The sequence below is a fragment of the Crassostrea angulata genome, chromosome 4, assembly GCF_025612915.1.
Source record: "Crassostrea angulata isolate pt1a10 chromosome 4, ASM2561291v2, whole genome shotgun sequence".
In the NCBI taxonomy this organism is placed as follows: domain Eukaryota; kingdom Metazoa; phylum Mollusca; class Bivalvia; order Ostreida; family Ostreidae; genus Magallana; species Magallana angulata.
Window position 1 is genome coordinate 45,519,020 of NC_069114.1, and position 18,050 is coordinate 45,537,069.

Genomic DNA, 18,050 nt, shown 5'->3' on the forward strand with positions numbered 1-18,050 from the left:
AAAAATGCCGAAGCGAAAAAAGGCAGAGGAGTTCCGTAAGGGGTGTGATACGGATCCGTATCAGCCCTGGAGGGCTGATAACCTGTATCAGCCCCGGAGGCCGATACGGATTTTGTGATGTCATCTGTATCACATGTGCAAAAAACCTGTATTTATAAATCTTATTATTTTAAATAATGTACGTATACTAAAATAATCTTTAGTGATAGTAAATTGTCTACAACTAATCTAAGGTTAATAAGATGGTTATCTTGAAAAACATGTTTACCATTTATATCAGTTTTGATCTTATAAAAGTGTGTTAAAATCCTTGTGCACTAGTTTAAAAGGTTTATTACATGAAATTAGATGTTATTACAAGTAATAAGATATATTAGCCTTTCTGCTCCATGGATAAGACAAATATTTATGTCTTGACATTTTAATTTTAAGAAGTAATAATTGAAAGATATATTTTATTTTGAATTATAAATTGTTTTGTACATTCATTAGAATTTTACAATTGCTCTCTTGAACAAATCCTTCGTTGATTTTGAAATTCTATTAGTACTGATTTAAATCTATGATGAATGATGCCGAACTATGAGAAGAATCCACTGATTTCATGTAATATTCATGCAATAGAAACAGTTTTCCTATGTTGCTTTCCAGATTCACAAGGCCTAAAGTAAAATAATATTCATGTGTATTTTTCCAAGAGAGATGGATAAAGTGTCAGCAATAGTCATTTTTATTGAAACCAAGGTCATCTAATCATTATAAAGTAGACGACTCCGACATTAGAGGCTTTAGACCACTCTGATCGGAACACAGTAAGGGCATTGGAGTGGCGTATTTATGGAGATCGTCACGCGGTTTTTCCTGTAATTATGATCCAGTTGTAGTATTATTTTTTAGCATTAAGACATTTTTGTGCTATAAAACGTGTTAAGAGAAATGATTGATTACGTCCGCTATTCAAAATCGCCTCTAAGAAAAAATGGTTCTGTATGAAAGTTTCTATCGATGACAAGTCTGTTGGACTTATTCAACTTGCTTCATGGCAAAAATTATATTCTAACTCTTGGAAAATTATTATAAAATTTTACAAGCATTCTCTATTCAGTTTGTTCTTGGTCCGATTTGATCGTTAAATTATGCAATGAAATCAAATACAGATTTAATAAGCGCATTCAAATAATACGTGGTGTCTACATTGTTTTGAGGCAACTTCAAAAGTCAAATTTTATTTCAGGCATTATAAAGAATCTAAATACGCCTAAGATCGAATAGTTATTCAAAAAAGAAATAAGCCATAGGTATTCATTAAAACAAGATAGGGAGTCCTTTTGAAAAATCGATTTTATTCAAAGCTGTATCGGATATGGAAGGCAATTTTCAATTCAATTCACCTAGCACTTTTCATTACGGGCGTTTTTATACAACACATTATTATAGGTTTAAGTCTAAATTAGTATTCCAGAGGTAAGCGCTAATCTGGCTATAAAAGCTTTTCTTATGAATTGCAGTAAATTAACATTTTCCACTGAATGCAACATTATATCAATTACAAACCATTTTTACCATGTAATGACCGAAAACAAAACAAAAAATATAACGTCTAGTTTATTTATTGATGTGGTCTGTTACATGCATTTGGCCAATAGTATCGGTTACTCGAGGACTGCCTTTTTGGATTTAATAGTAGTCTCTCGTTTTGTAACAGTTAGATCAGACAACGGGGCTATTTTTAGGGAGGGGATGACATGATTCTATCAGTTCAATTTAAATTGAAAGATTGTACTGTTTGGAAAACAGTTTGTGAAACAAACATTAAGGGAGGGGCGGGGGGGGGGGGGGTAATCTTTCTTTTATTTTCTTGAGAGGAAATGGTCCGTTTCAGTTATGTCTAAAATATAAAATAAGACGTCCAGATCTCTTTTGGTTCTAATCAGGTTCGTGGGAGATGTTGCATGTTAAACATTTGGTGTTTCGAACCAGAATTACATGTACAAAACAATTCTTTGACTATGACTCATTGTTATGTTAGTATTTCTTCTCACGTTAAACATGAATTTAATATGAATCAATTTTATGGGAACATAATTGTTCATTAAACAACGAAAAACAGTCATACTGATTTAATTGATATTTCCTGTGTGATTTTATAGAATTCTTCAACGCTTTAAACGATGGCAAAATACTCATATTGATAATCAATATTATATGACATGTACAAGAAAATTGATTGACATTGAAGACGTGAAACATAATAAATTCAATACATGTTAATACTGAAAATTTTTTGCCTTAACTAGGTTCAATCGATATTGCCGAACGATTGTCGTGACATTGGACAAAAATGGCTTTACTCATTACAAGTATATATTATTTTAATCGTTTAGCTAACTTATTTATGGGGAAATCAGATCAAACTATGTAATACATCGGAAAGGAGAGCTTTCTTATAGTTGACAATCTGTGTGTGGTCAGAATTATCCTAATGATTATTCTAAGGTAAGTGGGTGGACAATAAGAAAAATTGAACATATTTCAGCTTATAAAGGTGAATACGTCTTATATCTTTGCATAAAACTCTTCTTTTCTGATATTAATGAGAGGGGGCTCTAGTGGTCATATCTAAAGTGAACATGATTATCTTCTCATCTACAGCGCATCTAACGGGCAAAGATAGTTCATGGTAATAAGGAGTAACTAAAGTAAAGTTAAAATTCAACCAAAATTGTGTACCATACTTCGGCGACCGGAGGCTATGGAACGCCATGGCTGCCTTATGTTAGATGATTTTATTATATGCTGTGGGTCTATTATTATATGCTGTGGTTCTATAATTATGTGCTGTGGGTCTATAATTATATGCTGTGGGTCTATTATTATATGCTGTGGGTCTATTATTATATGCTGTGGTTCTATAATTATATGCTGTGGGTCTATTATTATATGCTGTGGTTTTATAATTATATGCTGTGGTTCTATAATTATATGTTGTGGTTCTATTATTATATGCTGTGGTTCTATAATTATATGCTGTGGGTCTATTATTATATGCTGTGGATCTATTATTATATGCTGTGGGTTCAATTATATGCTGTGGGTTCATAATTATATGCTGTAGGTCTATTATTATATGTTGTGGGTCTATTATTATATGCTGTGGGTTCATAATTATATGCTGTGGTTTCATTATTATATGCTGTGGTTTCATAATTATATGCTGTGGGTTCATTATTATATGCTGTGGTTTCATTATTATATGCTGTGGTTTCATTATTATATGCTGTGGGTTCATAATTATATGCTGTGGTTTCATTATTATATGCTGTGGTTTCATTATTATATGCTGTGGGTTCATAATTATATGCTGTGGGTTCATTATTATATGCTGTGGGTTCATTATTATATGCTGTGGGTTCATAATTATATATGCTGTCGTTTATTCGAAACTAGCTATTCGAATTCGGATTTCTCGTTTTGGAGTTTACATTTACAAGCACTTTCAGCTGACACCAAGGACAATGGTCGTGTGACCTTGACTGAGACCCATATGCTAAAAATTGCTTTTCAGAACTTTGTTGTCGCCGGGCGCATAGTGTTTCACAAACACATCTTGTTTCAATTTATCAATATTATACTTTCAGACAAAGCAGAAAATCTGTTTGTGTTTTAAATCTTTTATACAATAAAAAATGATTAAAATACTGAGTATGCAAAATTGATTTCTTGTTTTATTTACTATTATCAACTATAATAATTTAAGCTTTACTATTAATCGTTGATGTTTTAAAAGATTCTTTAAAGGGAGTGTGCTATTAAAAATCAAGTACAAGCTTGAGAATCTATACTGTCATTTGAGAGTACGTTACTGAAAGTCCAAGTAGCTCAAAAAATTCTATGTCTCGGCATCTCTCTTAGCGCAGCCGTACGTGTTTGCTCACGAATTCTATCAGGACACATTTTTATAGTGCGTTACCTTTTCTATACATGTACGCAATGTTGAAAACACTATCTTTTATTTGTCTGAGGAACTGAAGTAGAGATGTGCATTCAGCCTCGCCCAATGCCCGGAAATCCAACACAGATTCAATTTTGCGGTATTTTATGCCACTGTCATCGAAGATTTGGGGGTACATAGTTTTTCACAAACACATCTTGTATTTATTTTGGTTAACTTGGCTTTTTTCCCTTTGAAAAAATACTCATAATTCATTAAATGACATGAATTTAAGATCAGAATTTTCTCACTCTCTTAATAAATTTATGATGGCGGATCCATAAAAGAAATACAGTAACGGTGCATTTGGGGGGGGGGGGGGCAAACAAATTATCAAATTAAAATCAGATGCGTTTGTGAAACACTATGCGCCCGGCGGCAACAAATTTCAAAAAAGCAATTTTTTAGCATATAGGTCACAGTTAAGGTCACAAACTCATTATCCTAGGTGTCATTTAAAAGCACCTAATTAGTGAAGTATGCATACTAAATACGAAGTCTCTTTCTCCTGTGGTTCAAAAGTTATGGCGAAGGTTAAAGTTGACAACAGACAGACAAACAGGACAAAAACAATATACGATTCGGACGCATAAAAATGTGTCCTGATAGAATTCGAGAGCAAACACGTACGGCTGCGCTAAGAGAGATGCCGAGACATAGAATTTTTTGAGCTACTTGGACTTTCAGTAACGTACTCTCAAATGACAGTATAGATTCTCAAGCTTGTACTTGATTTTTAATAGCACACTCCCTTTAAAGAATCTTTTAAAACATCAACGATTAATAGTAAAGCTTAAATTATTATAGTTGATATTAGTAAATAAAACAAGAAATCAATTTTGCATACTCAGTATTTTAATCATTTTTTATTGTATAAAAGATTTAAAACACAAACAGATTTTCTGCTTTGTCTGAAAGTATAATATTGATAAATTGAAACAAGATGTGTTTGTGAAACACTATGCGCCCGGCGACAACAAAGTTCTGACATATGGGTCTCAGTCAAGGTCACACGACCATTGTCCTTGGTGTCAGCTGAAAGTGCTTGTAAATGTAAACTCCAAAACGAGAAATCCGAATTCGAATAGCTAGTTTCGAATAAACGACAGCATATATAATTATGAACCCACAGCATATAATTATGAACCCACAGCATATAATAATGAACCCACAGCATATAATTATGAACCCACAGCATATAATTATGAAACCACAGCATATAATAATGAAACCACAGCATATAATTATGAACCCACCGCATATAATAATAGACCCACAGCATATAATAATAGACCCACAGCATATAATTATGAACCCACAGCATATAATTGAACCCACAGCATATAATAATAGACCCACAGCATATAATTATAGAACCACAGCATATAATAATAGAACCACAGCATATAATTATAGAACCACAGCATATAATTATAAAACCACAGCATATAATAATAGACCCACAGCATATAATTATAGAACCACAGCATATAATAATAGACCCACAGCATATAATAATAGACCCACAGCATATAATTATAGACCCACAGCATATAATTATAGAACCACAGCATATAATAATAGACCCACAGCATATAATAAAATCATCTAACATAAGGCAGCCATGGCGTTCCATAGGAGGCCATTGAGCTTTATATTTTACAAGAGATATTTCCAGTTCGGTCTAAAAGCATGTCATCGGATGCAAAAAATAAAAAAATTATATTACTTTTTTTGTTCTGGAGAATACAAAAATTCGAGCAAATGAACCAGTAGTCAATTGACATAATAGACAATGTTTGTGGAACACTCCATTTATTTGCGTTTTTTATTAGATTTGCCTGATTTGTCGTCTCAATTCTTGTCCAAGGATATAACTTGTCGGCATTGATTCTGACGTTAGTTTTCTTTTCAACCTATCCTAATTGTTATTTTGATAGTTATGTCTTGTAAAATTACACGAACCAGTGGTATTGCAGAATCCCAAGTCCGGAAAACAAGGAAAAGAACATTAATAAATAGAAAGCAAATTATAAATGACAATTCAAAAATACGAGTTCAAGAACATCCTTTTCAAAATTGTATTAGAAAATACAAAAAAAACAAAAACAAAAACAAAAAAAAAAAACGAAAGAAAGAAAAGAAAAGTGAAAGATAACGATAAAACTATGGGCCTAAAAAATAATATCATTTCGACGATGTAGTATAATAGCATGCATTAGACAAAGAATGTTCTCTTTTTTCTTCAGGATTTAAAAGTGCCTCAATTTAACCGGAGAATTCCTTTTGTTGTGTTACGTTACTAAGGAACTGAGTCATCCTCGACAAGACTCTGTGGACCGCCTCGCTCCGACAGGACTTTATTCCTGGAGACTGGGGTTTCAGATTGCTCGAGTCGTCGCCTGACTGGTACTAAGCTGACATTTAATGAGCGCAATATCAACTGGGGAAGGAGAGGGAGGCTGTGTTATTGTACAGCAGACGGCGAGTATTAGGAGCGCCAAGTGCTTGATTGTATGGTAGAGAGCGGGGTCCGGAGTGATGGCTATAGAATGAACTTGGCACCAGGTAAGTTGATATATTCCGGTTTGCTTGTAATAATAGAAATTCTGTCATGCTAGAGAAAAGCCCAATAATCATTTTAATGTACATAACCGATATAAGATAATGCGGTAGACATGTATATCATCAAACAAAGATTTTTTTTTCTTATAAAAAGTTTCATTATACACGCACGAAGAATTAAAAAAACTAAAATTTTAAAAAATGTATAAGGTTTTTTCATAACCTAAGTTTCTAAACCCAAAATCATTAAGAAAGTTACATTTTTAAAATTAAATTTAAAAGTTCCTCGTTATAATTTGGGAAATGTCATTTTATCAAATTTAGAGAACTAACCCGTTGTTATATCGTTGATATTGATGTTATTTACAGTTTTTCTTTCATAAAATTTATTTATCACAATTCAATGATATCTTATGAAATGATGAACCTAGAAATTCATTAGTTAACCTCGGAGTGATAATGAAAAATGACAATAACAAATTGTCAACCATCTCAAAAATCCACAAAATGAAAAACAAATTCAAAGCAGAGCAACACGGACCTCTAAAAAGATGGAGTAAGCATCCTCTGCTGACCGGTAAAAAATTTAAGTTAAATGTTTGATTACTTCTATCTTGGGCGACATGCATGCGATTTTCTAATGCAATTTACTACCATCTGTCAGAGATGCACAGTTTTGCATAGGTTTCTTTCTTTAGATGCATCATTTTATGCATTTGGCATGTAAAATCAATTGTGATGTCATCTAAATCAATAACGAAATCAAATATTCTCACCGTAGACCGTTCGTTTTATAAAAGGAATAGATTATAAGATACCAAGATATTATAATATTCAAATTATTCCGGAGATTCGAATCTATAAAGTATTATTTTTAATCGGATCGTTATATTCTAATTTACATTACATAACACTAGTCACAGTGTGTCAAAGAAAAAAATGGGGTTTTTATCAACAAAAAAAAACCCAAAACAAAACAAAAAGAACTATAATCGGTGTGGTTCTCGTCCCTTGCTAGAGGGCTCTTATTCTCTGTGATCAATCATCGGCGCCCTGGCTCCACCGTCACCAAACTTTTTAAATCACTCAACTCGTTCAACAACTCAAATCCTTCAAAGAAGAACCTCTTTAGTTGTTAGACCTTGTGTTCGAACCATCTGTATATGTTTATGCAATAAAATATTTTCAAATCATCCTTCAAAGAAAAGCGCATCAATTTGAGGTCAATACTCAGAGCTGATGCTGAGTATTGACATGAGGAGGGTTGGTGACGACGGGGATCTGATCTATGTTTTAGTCTGTGTTTATGGGACTGCATAAGCCAATCACTCAGACCAGGCTAAATGCTTATGGTTGTGGTGATGGACATGTGCAAATTGTAACACGGACGTGAAATAAAGATGACTGCGCATCTAAATCCGGAGGTAATCTGTCGTGAAAAAGATGACTACCGTTCTAATGGATGAATTAGGTGAAAGTCTTCAGGCAAAACTGATATTCGCCTGAGATTGAAAATCCCCAAGTTGTTAATGAACTTTCGCGTAGAAAATTAGATGAGAAAAAGAAAAAGCAAGTTTTTTTTACAGCCTAGACAAAAGCTTATATGACAAAGTTATTTCTTTAAGTTAAGATCAGACGACACGTTCCTCGAGCATCTTTTTTGTATCTCCTCGTTATAAAGAGTTCCAGTAAAATTATTATTATTAAAAATCGTCCTTAATTTGATTGATTTTTATATAAATAGATATATGCATAGATGGCCAAGTGGTTAGAGCCCTGGCTGCTCCCTGCTAGGAGCGCAGGTTTCATAGGTTGTGAGTTCAAGCCCCGGCCACGATGAAGCTCCAATGTAGTGAATTTTCCTGTGCTGTATATTTTTCATATCAGCAATTTTGTATTTTCAGATAGAATATATAGGAGATTGCATACTCTAGTATTTTGTAGAAATGCCTGGTAACGTATCCCAATTTTTTGCAAGAAAGCTTGTCAAAGTAGTAGTAAACTATTAACAAATTCCTAGAAAAAGTTATCTAAAATTGAGGAACATGTCGTTTGACCTTAAGGTCCTGAAAAGAGTTGATGATTTGAAGTTTCTAACTGTGTACAAGTTCATCAACAGCGTCAAGCAAAACATTAACGCTCTGAAACGGTAATTAAATGCCGTTAAGACTGAAACTTGTGGGTTTTATTTTCTTTTAAAAAAAAACCAAACAAAAGTACAAAAAAAACCCAACATACAAGCTTTTACCTAAGCAATCCTCTGTCGTACATTGTCATTATCGTTATGCGTTTTCACTATTTTGCTTTACAATTGAAAGAAACTTTAAAAGGAATATGATAATGAGAATTGTCAAGGAATCACCAAGAGACCAAATTGAAAGCCTTTCAAAGATAATTAGGGTATTTGAGAACGTCACTTCAAAATTATTAAAGACAACAGAAATTCAAAAGACATTGAACTCTTTAGATTTTCCAAGTTTTCATGCTTTAAGAATTACTCTTCAATATGTTTAATCAAATATAAAATACGGTGCATCTGGATCAAATATAAAACGAAAAATCCCTTATGTGGCTATATAGATTTTCAAAAAAAAAAAAAAAGTTTTTACAAAATGCTTTAACCATAAGCACTCTCAAAAACATACTGATAGCATTTCAACTTGGGATTGAAATGTTAAGTCATGCTCAAAATGAAAGACTCGATTCTCAAAGTAACATTGACAGCTAGATAATAAATCTTGATTGCTTAATTAAATGAAGTCCTTTGGGATTTTAAATAGAATAGGAAGTCTAACTGTACATTATTCAACAAAGAAAATATTATTTTTAAATATATGGTACTTTTATAATAATTTACATGACATTCGTGTCTTTATCCCTCTAGTAGATGAGATTACGCTTAATAATCTTAAACCTGATACATGTAGGAGTATTTCGTGAAATATTTGGCTTTATTTTCATATGACATGTTGAATGATCGTCATTCATCACGTAGTTAATGTCCACAGATATTTCGCTACAACTGTTACAAGACGGAAGTAGTCTTTAGATTAAAATGCGGATAAATCGCGCAAGAATTTCTGAGCAAATCTCTAATGCTTCCGGAAAAACAAATCGAATTATTCCGGTCATTGATTGGTTTTATGGATAGTTCTTCTCTTGTTTCCTAGATGTGTTGATGATACCGGTAATTGGTCTACCTAGCAGCATTTCATTATTCTAAATGCAGTGTTATGGATAAATGTATTATGTAATGAAACGAAGGGTTTTCTGTTCGACAGACAGATTGTTTCTATTGTTGTTTATGATTAAGAAACCATTTGTACGAAATATGATACTTTCAAATATAAGTAGAATTGCGCATAGTTGGTTAACAATTATTGAAAACGTTGTAAATTAATTTGTAGATGACAACTTTAAAACAACAACATCATAAGCCTACATGTTTTAGAGCACATTAAAAAATAAGGTGTATTATTCCTCCATTGTTTCTCCATTGCCAATGTATTCTAAAAAGTCTTTTGCTACACTCTGTGTCTTCAGTATTAAACCAGGTTTTTAAGAAATCTTTCGTTGCTATCGTATTTCTTTCTTCTGTGCAGCAAGATCTATCTTGACAGTATGATTTCTTGCTATTGGAATGTGTCCTATATTTCTGTCGCTAGTTGTGTGGATCCAATAAGTCAGTGTAACTCTACAATAACATGTATACTGATGATGTATTCCTTTGCTGGAGCAAACAATTTGGATGTTGTTTTATCGGATACGCGACCTGTTTTTCCCCCTTTGACATAATAAGATATTAGTTTGGGATCCTGCTTGGAGGTTACCCTGGCAAGTATCAAACAATTTTCAATGGCTATAGTTTACACCTGGATAGGAATTCGAAATTCCTTGTCAATTTGATCTGATTCGATTGATTGATTGTTTTAACAATTGATCGATTAATGGTATAATGATCATACTTGTGTCTTATGTTCGCAGTAATGAAACGCAGTTTGTGTATTTGTGATGATAATAGTTCAGCGTTTTAATTTCAGCATTATGATAAATAGTATTTATTCAATCAAGTTAGAAACAGACAAGGGTTACGGATAAGAATTGTAGGGAGCATGGATTAAAAGCAGCTATTGCAAGAAGGCTATTGAAACAAGCTCGGAAACAAAGATAAAGTTGTAAATCACGCTTTAGATGAAACGTTAACTTATGACTGAATGTGTTCATAAAATCCATCCATTATCCTTTATCCTGTATAAATCAAACAACTTTCATTATAATGCTTAGATTTATGTTCTGTCGGCAAGGTATCAAAAAGATCCGGATTATTCAATGTCCTGACTTTCGTCAATTCGGATATGGTTTGATGTAGTTACAATCGCCGTATTGCTGTCGGTTTAATGTTATTGAGCCTGATAAAGAGGGAAACTTGCCATTTTATAGCCTTACAACTCAGTATGCTATTAATTATAAATGGTAACTTCAGTGTACAAACACTGGGTGTTATTACACAGAAAACCGCTAGTACAATAATTTTCAAAAAAGTATAGATCATTTCCCCGTCTTTAGTAAAGTTAGTAATCAAATTATCATTAGCCTTTGGCGTATTATTACGTTTTCATACAGATATTGTTCCTTATAACATCTCAAATCAGGGATTCTAATCGTGAATTATAGGTGCTTGATAAACAACATTCTAGCTTAAATTGTAAGGAATTATAACTTTTTGAAGATTCTAAGGTTCTGATTGTGAATTTTTATAACCTCAGCTGATTAGCTCCATACAATTTGACTTCTGAGAGAAGCTTAAGAAATTATTTCATATCATTTCCATCGTGAGACTTACGTTTCGTTTTTATACAGCTTCATTTTATTAAATAGCTGTTGTTGCTTTGTGATTTGTGAGTAGTCTTGCATTTCAATTTTGAGATTACAAACAAATCATACACGCTATTCCAGAACTAAATGATAATAGCTATACTACCAAGCCATGGGTTACATTCTTTGCACCAGTAATCGCCCAGAAAATATTGAACCACTTTTTTTAGTAGTATATATATATATATATATATATATATATATATATATATATATATATATATATATATATATATATATATATCTTAAACTTTAAAAATAAACAATGAATAATATCCCGAGTTTAAATGAAAAAAAATTGAGAAAAATAGTTTTTCTGTAACTGTTCCTCTTTAAAAAAATTTTTTTTATGAATTTCATTAAGTATGCCTTTGGCCTAAGGGCATTTTATTCTGAGAATTTAATTATCCTACTGGATTTTTAATTCCCTAATACCAGTATTTGTTTTTCATTTCCTATCGGTATTGAAATTTCAACAGAAAGGATTTGAAATCAGGACGGAAATTCTGAATATCCTTCAGGAAAATTCTTTTGAGCGGACTTTATTTTGATGATAGTAAATATCACACCTGACAGATGAGATCATCTGAGACATCAATAAAACACGGTGCTAGAAGCTCTCTATAGAATGGTCCATCATAGAATTACAGGACTGATATTTTTTATATTTTGTAATTAGTGACTTGTGGCAGGTGCAAAAACCATCCTTGGCACCGGCGTGTACACACATGTATATACCTGACATTGTTTGTTGCTTTCGTGTGAGATAGTAAGTTGATAAATATAAAATGGAACAGTAAACTGTTATAAAAATACTCACACGTGCTCTTTTCTTAAAGCTGATATAAATTGCAAAAATTGAAAAGTTTGGTGGATTTTTCGGCGATTTTTATGCAATGATTAATGTATGACTTCTGCAATATGCTTTTACACTAATAGGTTACCTTTTGATTAGGTTACGTCATTATATGTTACTATATATAAGAAACCACGATCAGGACACTCACCTTACATTGGCTCAAAGACGATAAAATGTGCATATTATAAAAGCATGTTATAATTGGATTTAGGTTATTAGCTTTAGAACGACCTCCATCCATTTACTTAATGGCATCACGTATTCGATTTGAAGAGAGATTCCTCTATAAAAGGCCATCATTAAATGACTTAGTTAACCCCTCTGTGACCGCGTATTGCATTTGTTGGACAATATCTTGGATTTAAGACGCATCAGAGTCATTACACAATAATTGTTTCTTTTTATCTGTAATTCTAATCTTTGATACGAAGTGCGAGTAATTGACCATTCTATGGGGATGGGGACAACCTTCTTGAGTTTGATCGTTCTTTGATGTTAAAGGACGCATACAGGAATGCTAGTTGATGCAATAGTAATGCGGCAATTGAACCTCAACAAACCGAATTCAAAATGTCAATACATGCATTTCTCAAAATTTCTTGCTGTCTAGACTTGATAACAAATAATTATTGCCCGAGACAGATAGCGTGAGTTTTTAATTACTTCTTCAGATAGAGGACATCACAAATTATCTGAAGAAGTGGAAGCAACAAAATCTTACAAATTGAAACACTTGTAATTATAAAACATTAGGAAACACAAATATCTCGTCCTAAGATCAACCCAAGTAAGGTTTTTGTTTGTTCTTTTGTTTATACGAAATATAAGGTACGTTATGCAAAATTAACTTTCATATGGGTAAATAATTGAGTTGAGGCAAAATAGTTTTGAATATTTGGGTCAATTGATTGCGACATTGTTGCAACATTAAACCAGCCAGGTGTTATGTAAGACCATACGATTTATAACACAATCTTAAAAAATTGATAAAGTTGACATAATTTTAAATATCCTGTAATGGATATGTGCATGTAAGCACATATGTGACAGGCAACACAAAATATTGTTGATCGAGGCTTGCTGTCTTATATACAGGGGCTTTGACTATTTCTTTTCATGCATTCTTATATACTTCGACTACTTATTTCTTTTCGTGCATCCTCACATACTTTATCTATTTCTTTTCGTGCATCCTCACATACTTTAACTATTTCTTTTCGTGCATCCTCACATACTTTATCTATTTCTTTTCGTGCATCCTCACATACTTTAACTATTTCTTTTCGTGCATCCTCACATACTTTACCTATTTCTTTTCGTGCATCCTCATATACTTTACCTATTTCTTTTCGTGCGTCCTCACATACTTGACCTATTTCGTGCATCCTCACATACTTTAACTATTTCTTTTCGTGCATCCTCACATACTTTAACTATTTCTTTTCGTGCATCCTCAAATACTCTGATTACATATATTTCTATCCCTTTTTATTTCCCGTGCATGCTTAGATAAGAATATAATTATACATGTACATATTTGTCTCGATATATATGTACAATATAGTATTCTATGCCAGATAAAAGCATAAACTCTGTGTCATTATCGTCGCCGTGCTATAATCATTAATGTTACTGGAATAATTTTATTGACATTTTCTTGTCATTCATCAAACTTTTTTTTAAATACACTGTATTAAGTAAAAAATATGAAATAATATCGAGGCTTTTGTCCAATTAAGATATTAATGCTCTTTGAAAAAAAAAGATTGAAATATAAAATCTAACATATGGTGGGAGTTACTAACCCCCTCTCAACATTGACGAAATTATTTATTTTATATAATTTTAAGTAATCTCGGTCCCTCAGCTTTATTGTCTAGTGATGTTATTTAAAATCTGATACTTATAGGATTTTTTTTCTTTTCTTTTTTTAATGAGGCCGGGGGGGGGGGGGGGGGGTTCTTTCAAAGTTACAGTCATGTACTCAGAAGAGATTATCAATAAATGTCGTTAAAAATCCCTGCATATAGCATATTATAAAAAGCTTTTTTCATGCTCTACCACCAATAACCGGTAATTTGTCCTACAAAATAAAACAAACATTGGCGGTCGCACATAACACTGGTCATTGGAATTACCCATGACGGAAAACTTATGCGTGGGTTCCATTCCAAAATTTTTATTAAAATCAATATATCGACAGAGATTTATTGGCCTTCAAATGGTATTTTCCTTTTTGCAGGTATTGCAGAGTTCTGGTGGCTAACGGACGATTCCGATCTACTCAAGGGTCGTCTGCTGTTCAGATATTTCCCGCTGCGCTAAGCTACAAAGGGGATACAGTGGATGTCGAATAATTATGAAGTTCCGTTTCTTCTTTTTTCCTCCACTCATTATAGCTGTTTAATCAACGGACTATGAAATGGAACTTTATGGCTTTTTTCGTTAATTGTGTGGCTAAAACCCCTTGATTTTACTCTGGAGAGAAGTTCCCATCTTGTTAGCAGTATGATCACTCCGTTGTTACTCCTGTCGTGACGTGGGCATCCGAAATTCAATTGATTTGGATAACATTTCCATTTTGTGCAAAAACAGATTGGTTTTAAATTGGAATGATGAATTTGACGGGGAGTAACTATTCGAACACGACTATCAGCTCTGGGTCAGAAAGAGTACTTCCGCCAGGATACAGCACAGTACATTTGATACTGACCGTTACCATAGTGACCATCATCATCCTCATTATTGTAGGTGGAAATCTCCTAGTTGTGGTGGCCATTTATACGGATAAAAATTTGAAATCAAAACAGAACTGGTTCATAGCGTCGCTCGCTGTTGCGGATTGTCTGCTAGGTCTGATAATCATGCCGTTTAGTCTGACTAATGAAGTGATGGGGTACTGGTATTTCGGCTCTGTCTGGTGTGATTTATGGAAGGCCATTGATGTACTCCTGTGCACTGCTTCCATCCTCAGCATTTGCCTTATTAGTTTGGATAGATATTGGTGTATTACCAAAGCCTTGACGTATCCAAGACAACGAACTGCGACCCGTGCGGCGCTGATGATCGCCGCAGTCTGGATTCTGTCCCTAATTGTTTGTGTACCTCCACTGATAGGGTGGAAAAATCCTCTTCCGGTTAATGACTATCCGCTATGTTTACTCAGCAGTGAACTTGGATATATCATAAGTTCATGCATGGGATCATTCTATATACCCGGGGTTATCATGGTGATTGTGTATTATAAAATTTATAAAGCGGCGACAGAACGAGCAAGGAAACAAAGAGGGAACAATAATAAAAAGGCAAAGAAAAAGGACAGGACCGATAAAGAATTATACGGTCTACTGAAAAATACAGACACAAAGGAGAAACAGGAAACAGTCACAAACATGCCTACAAAGGTCAACAGTATGACCTTGACGGATGATGAAAGTACATGGCCGATATATCAGAAACAGGGGGTCAACAGGGAGGATTCGGGTCAGGAGCCGGAAACGGGTAATGGAACAATTGATGAGCAAGACATAGATTTAGATGAAGCGAACGAGAAAGAATCTACAAAATCTGATACCACAGGAACAACCAACTTAACGCCAAATCAAGAGGAAATCAAACACGCGGAGGTTTACGACGCCGTCAAAGACCTAGAGAGACATAAACGCAAACTCGCAAAAGCGCGGGAAAGGCGCGCCACCATTGTTTTAGGAATAGTGATGGCGGCTTTTATCGTCTGCTGGGCACCTTTTTTCACGTTGTATATAATCATGGCTTTGTGTAATTGTATCCCTGACATAGTGTTTGATGTCTGCTTTTGGGCCGGTTACTGTAACTCGGCCCTGAATCCAATAATCTATACTGTGTTCAATCGAGATTTCAGACATGCTTTTAAAAGAATCCTTTGTATTGGTCAAGCTCACCGTTGAATGAAAATGATGTTGTAAAGGGTGGTGTAATTATGACATTAATGATTTGGATACCAAATGAAAAAACAAATATTGTTATTCTACTTCAAATCGTACTCATTATCACATTGTAAATATTAATGCTATTTGGACGAGCGTTCGTTAGTCTTATTTGCTCATTTCCCCTATAATTCAAATCCAAGAAATCTATAGTTGGAAAGATTGATAAAATCAAAGTCAGTTAACATGCAAGGCCCTAAAATAGATGGAACATAAAAGCATTAAAGTATGATATTTAAGCCTTCGATAGTATCCGTCAACAGTTCTAGAAATCTTTTTTTTCGTCGCTTTCATACCTTTTGTGACTTTTCTCACGTTATTTGATAAAGTTGCATATGTTTTGTTTGCATTGATATTAAATTGCGTAATGACTATCAAGAGGTTTCAAATTTTATGATTCGTGGCTCTGAAATATTGGTAATTTAATTCGTTACCATGCACCAAGACCATGAAGACGCCACAATTTAAGGTTGCCAGCTTTAGTTTTCATCGGGCATATTTTTGCGCAACCTAGTAAAATTATTTTTTATCGAGTTAGGAGTTTTGCTGCTGATGTTTTTAATCAAAACCCCCAAATCAACAATTTTGAAATCTCGTTTTAAATCTAAAGAAGAACAAAAACCAAGTGTTACCAAAATGGTTGACTACTTTTACAGACACTAACGAGTATTTATTGTCGTTTAAGGCGTGATAATTACGCCAACCTCCTAGAAAGCAGGAAATGACAAAAAAATCATCCGCCGTATCTCTTCGGTTTAATGTAATTTAACGGAAAGTCGACAGGAAGGAGAACGAGGAGACAGATGTAATCATACTCTTATTATCTATGATTTATAGATATTTAAACTCACTTTTATTGAAATTTTCAATTCGTTATTTCTCTTATATCAACGGGTGCCATACTGTTGGTTCTACAGTTCTTGTCGTCAAAACAGTCTTGTTATAATTCCTTTATTTATTACCCCCCCCCCTTCCCCGTATCTTTCTCTTTCCCGTTTCAACCAAAAAAGGCACATAAAATATGGAAAAAATATCATTATGTCGGCTCTACTGAAAACTATTGTAGCAGATTATTCTGTGACAGCGGGAACTATTAACACTGTTAATCAGGTCAGTGATTGTGAATTACAACGTACCGATAGCAATGTCTGCAACACAGGACGATGTGTCTGAATGTCAAAGTATAGCGTGTACCTTAAATAAAATTATTTCAAGCACGGGCGATAAATTCTGGGCATTTTTTTCCTGTTTTAAGTGAAATATTACACCGGCAGAGAATCATTCAGATTGCATGGAAGACCAACGAGTAAATATGTCTCAAAGCAAAGATGTATACGCCCAAAGGACAATGGACTCACTGAGAAAAATTATGGTAATTTCTTGGAAATTGTCCTGCGTATTCTCTGAAGCAGTGGCCGTTTTTCAAACAAAAGCAAAGCCTTGTAGTTGATGACAAATATTTTTCCATTGACTTCAGGGGATGACAGATTACTAGTATTTCATGCCAGTTTGTCTTCGAATAGAATGGTTATAATAAGCCAGATATCTTGTATACACACATTGATTAAAGATATTGCAATAAATAAAGCAAAAATGAATTAATTCTTTATTGTACTTAAAACAGTTTGTCATGTTTAAACCCATAATAAAAAATAAAACATATCAACCAAATTACAGACAAAAGCACCACCCAGTGAATAATTCAAAATACTAATATGAGCAGCGGTAACTTTGGAAATTCAATTATTTACACTTCGGAAATGCAATATTAAATCGTTGGAATACTGAGGGGACT

The 18,050-nt window shown here is 33.6% G+C and overlaps 1 protein-coding gene across 2 annotated transcripts in view; it reads left to right on the forward strand.

Moving 5' to 3' along the window:
• LOC128180829 (5-hydroxytryptamine receptor 1D-like) overlaps nt 1–17,857 on the forward strand; it is a 39,644-nt gene extending 21,787 nt beyond the window's left edge. For both annotated transcript variants that reach the window (XM_052848985.1, XM_052848984.1), the window contains exons 2-3: nt 6,241–6,559; nt 14,533–17,857. In XM_052848985.1, the coding sequence (XP_052704945.1) occupies nt 14,903–16,216 (1,314 nt within the window). In that variant the 5' untranslated portion in view covers nt 6,241–6,559; nt 14,533–14,902 and the 3' untranslated portion in view covers nt 16,217–17,857. The remainder of the gene's footprint in view (nt 1–6,240; nt 6,560–14,532) is intronic.
• Nucleotides 17,858–18,050: the final 193 nt, after the last annotated feature.